Here is a 3,861-nt window from a genome sequence, read left to right as displayed (position 1 = left end):
GCTGTGACATCACTGCTGTCTCTTCGCTGCTTGCTCAATTTTTTACTGTCAGGGGCAGTGGAGGGGGTTACTGCAGCCACCCCCACCCCCCTGCCTCTCCCAGAGTAGTGGACAAAAGGGTTAACTTAAAGCAAAGGACTGTCACCCAGCAAGTCCATCTCAGGTTTCTGAGGGAACTTCCTGATTGACAGATGACATCACTTGGAGGTGTGACTGGTGATGTGGATGGAGCCAGCAGGCTGCTGTGTAAAGCTGGTATTCTGTGCAGCACAATACTGCAAGACTCCTTCTCATTACTGAGTTCACCCGATGCAAGGGGCATGGCTGTGGTACAAAGTACAAGGCGGTGAGAAAAGTGCACTTAAAGGAGAAGAACAAATCACAGCCGCAGGACAGACGGCTACCTAAACGGTGAGCGAGCTCTACTGCATAGGTAGTTACGATGAGCTGAGAGAAGAAGAATCCCAGCATGGAAATCACAAAAACCGCATCTTGTTTCATTGTCCAGGAATAAGGAAGCTGTCTGCTCTCGCTGTCTTGAGGTTAACCTTCGATTGACGCTTAATGGCGAGTCCCCTCTCAGCTAACCTCATGGAAATTTTCAGCCCGTGCAAGGATATAACGCACACACAGTGTGTGGAGGTGCACACACCGACTCGTAACAAGTGTCAGGACTTGCATGCTGATGGGACGCCTATGAACTGATTCACATTCTATTTGCTTTTCGTAAACTTCCTTTTGGACCTGAAGGCACTCGGGAATAAGACAACCATTCAAGGGCAGCTCTTTTATAGACATACCCTGGCACAAGGAAGAATACAAGATTTACAGGCATGAGAGTCACTTGTCTCTGGGCGCAGTAAGACCTAAGACATCAGGTCATACCCTAGGCAAGTAAGCCAGTATGAGAGGAAAAAGTTTGATGTCTTTTGAGCAACTGCGAGGATGGAGACCCTGCCGAAGAGGGCGCTGGAGGACTCTTAAGTCACAGCTCCTTGCTGCTAGCTTGACATGCACCTTATTGTTAGTATATGCCTGCACCCAAGATTTCCTCTACAACACCACACATTTCTCATTATTATGGGGAGCTCCTACGCAACCAAAACAAGTCACGGTCCTTATCTGGTACGAGCCATTTGGCAAGAGAAGACGACTTGGAGATTGCCATATACTCTTCAACATCACAGGTTGTCAACTGACCACTAACAGGAGCCTTTACCAGGAAGCAGATGCCATTTTATTTCATCACAGGGACATTGGCGAATATGCTGACTTTCCGATATCCAAGCGCCCCGCTTCTCAAAAGTGGATATGGATGAACTTTGAGTCACCATCTCATTCACCCTGGTTGACCACCTTAGGGGGTTTATTTAATTGGACTATGTCTTACAGGGTGGACTCCAATATTTTTGTGCCATACGGCTATTTATTTTCCAGGAAACGTGCCAAAATAGTTCTCCCGCGAAAAAGAAAACTGGTAGCGTGGGTGATTAGTAACTGGAATGAGGACCATGAGAGAGTTCAGTATTACAACCAGCTTAGGGAATACATTGATATTGACATTTACGGCAGGTACGGGATGGATTTGAAGCATGATAACATTGTGAAGACCGTGTCAGAATACAAGTTTTATCTTGCTTTTGAGAATTCACTACATACGGATTATATCACTGAGAAATTGTGGAGAAATGCGTTTAAGGCCAGCGCAGTTCCTATAGTCATGGGTCCAAGTCGATACAACTATGAGATGTTTATTCCTCGTAACTCCTTCATTCATGTAGATGACTTCTCAAGTCCTAAAAAGTTGGCCATGTACTTGAGGTTTCTTGACAAAAACACCCACGTGTACAGGAGATATTTCACGTGGAAGAAGCGGTATGATGTCCACGTGACTTCTTTTTGGGATGAACACTACTGCACGGCTTGTGAAACCGTGAAAGCATCTGGTGATGAGTATCGGACCATCTCAGATCTTTCCGGATGGTTCGAGAGTTGAAGGAAGACTCTCGTCTCAAGTTCTAAACTCTTATCCTGGTCGGACAGCACCAGCTCTATTTCTCTACTGGATTTAGAGCTGGAATCAACAAAATGGGAAAGCACTAGAATTTCAAAAAAGACCTTACTACAATAAATTATTTCGTAAAAAAACACAACCCCATCTTTAAATGGGTTCTCTGGGCTACAGATATTGATAACAGGTTCACTTGAATAGGAGATGAGTTGCATTAGCACTGCACAGTCACTACACCATGTATGGAGCTGTCCTCTGTATACAGTATAGAGCTACAGCTGCCCGAAACAGCTGATCGGTGAGGGTGCCAGGTGACAGACCCCAACCGATCTGATATCAACAAGGACAGGTCATCAATATCTGTAGCTCGAAGAACCCATTTAATGTATTCTACCTAACAAAAACAGTATAGGTCACAGGATCTAATATTTTTACAGTTCCTAAGAAGGATAACCATTTTTTATATTTCATTTTTTATTCTACTTTTGTTATTATTTTTTTTCTGCACCTTGTATTGCCCTTAATATTTTTTTATTACATTTTATTTCACATAACTGTACTGAAGTGTCAGTTTTTTTTATTTTTTTATTTTGTAATAGATATACTGTATTTCAATTAGCCAATTTGGGTAAAAAAAATTGGTTAAACAACTACTTTCCACATGGGAACTATTTATAAATGATCTGTATGGTGGATGTGTTTTAACTTAAAAAATGTAAATTATTTTGTAAGAATTTTTTCTTTTTTTAAGAAAAGAATAATTCATTTGTAATGCAAGAAGGAGGAAGTTGATATTACTTGAAGCCTGTGCAGGAATATAGTTTACTGATCTGTACTTGGCTGCTCAGAGGTTTATAAGGTAAATTATCGAACAGAAGCACAAGACACTGGCTGACACGGTTTGTCTTTTGTGATATATTTTGTCATGGAAAAAATAATTTTTGGGGGAATAAACTATGAAACTGGAAATTAAATTTTGTTATGGGATTACAATGATCTTTGCTGTCTATGTTAACACAGTATACATACAGATGTAGCAGTGCTGGTACAGCTCACCGGGACATTACATTACAATAGGACAGCACCTTAACCTGTCGTGGTAGTTTATCAAGAGTCAGACAAGGAAGAGCGACATAACAATTTGAGCTCTGCTATATCTGTGAATATAATAAATCCTGTTACAATGTATTTTCACTTATATCGCATCGATATGTGATATCAGCCATTCCACAATGGGATGACTGACGGAGGTCTTCAAATATTTCACATCTGCGGCGAGCCTCCGGTAGGCTGTTCCGATAGAGAGCAGGCTGATAAGAATCTCTATTAACATATATATATATATATATATATATATAATATGCTGTTGACAGATTATTATGACAGTTTTTACAGCAATTTTGGTTTCTGTGTGTACACATGACAGCTTGTCTCTATTGGTTGCACCATCAGGACAATCCTTGTCCATCTGACCCCCTCTATGAGCCACAGTGGGCCTGACGAGCCCAGCCTGTTCATGTGTTAGGGCTCATCCACACGACCATATGTATTTTGGGGTCCGCAAAACATGGATCCGCGAAAAAAAACAAAAAACGGATGACACCCATGTGACATCTGTGTTGCATCCATTTTATTAAATTTTTTTGCAGATGCATTGTAACAATACCTGTCGTAGTTCGCAAAATGGACAAGAATAGGACATGTTCTATTTTTTTCTGTAACAGACTTGCGGACATACGGAAATGGCATACACATGGAGTCATTTCATTTTCATTGAAGTGAATGGTTCGGCATACGGCTGTCAAAAAAAAAAGAATGGACAGGGAAAGAAAATACGGTCGTATGCATGA

General features: G+C 41.4%; 1 protein-coding gene across 1 annotated transcript; it reads left to right on the top strand.

The window, feature by feature from the left end:
• The first annotated feature begins 240 nt into the window (after positions 1-240).
• On the top strand, positions 241-2,978 carry FUT4 (fucosyltransferase 4). The gene has a single exon (XM_044285978.1). The coding sequence runs from the start codon at positions 905-907 to the stop codon at positions 1,994-1,996; it is 1,092 nt and encodes a 363-aa protein (XP_044141913.1). The 5' UTR covers positions 241-904; the 3' UTR covers positions 1,997-2,978.
• Positions 2,979-3,861: the final 883 nt, after the last annotated feature.

This window comes from Bufo gargarizans, chromosome 3 (genome assembly GCF_014858855.1).
Source record: "Bufo gargarizans isolate SCDJY-AF-19 chromosome 3, ASM1485885v1, whole genome shotgun sequence".
Classification (NCBI taxonomy): Eukaryota; Metazoa; Chordata; class Amphibia; order Anura; family Bufonidae; genus Bufo; species Bufo gargarizans.
Note: the sequence above shows the minus strand (reverse complement) of the source record. Positions and strands in the feature narration are given on the sequence as shown.

What these genes read in the sequence shown, in the direction of transcription:
- FUT4 (XM_044285978.1), top strand. Translation starts at nt 905, where the DNA reads ATGAGAGGAAAAAGTTTGATGTCTTTTGAGCAACTGCGAGGATGGAGA.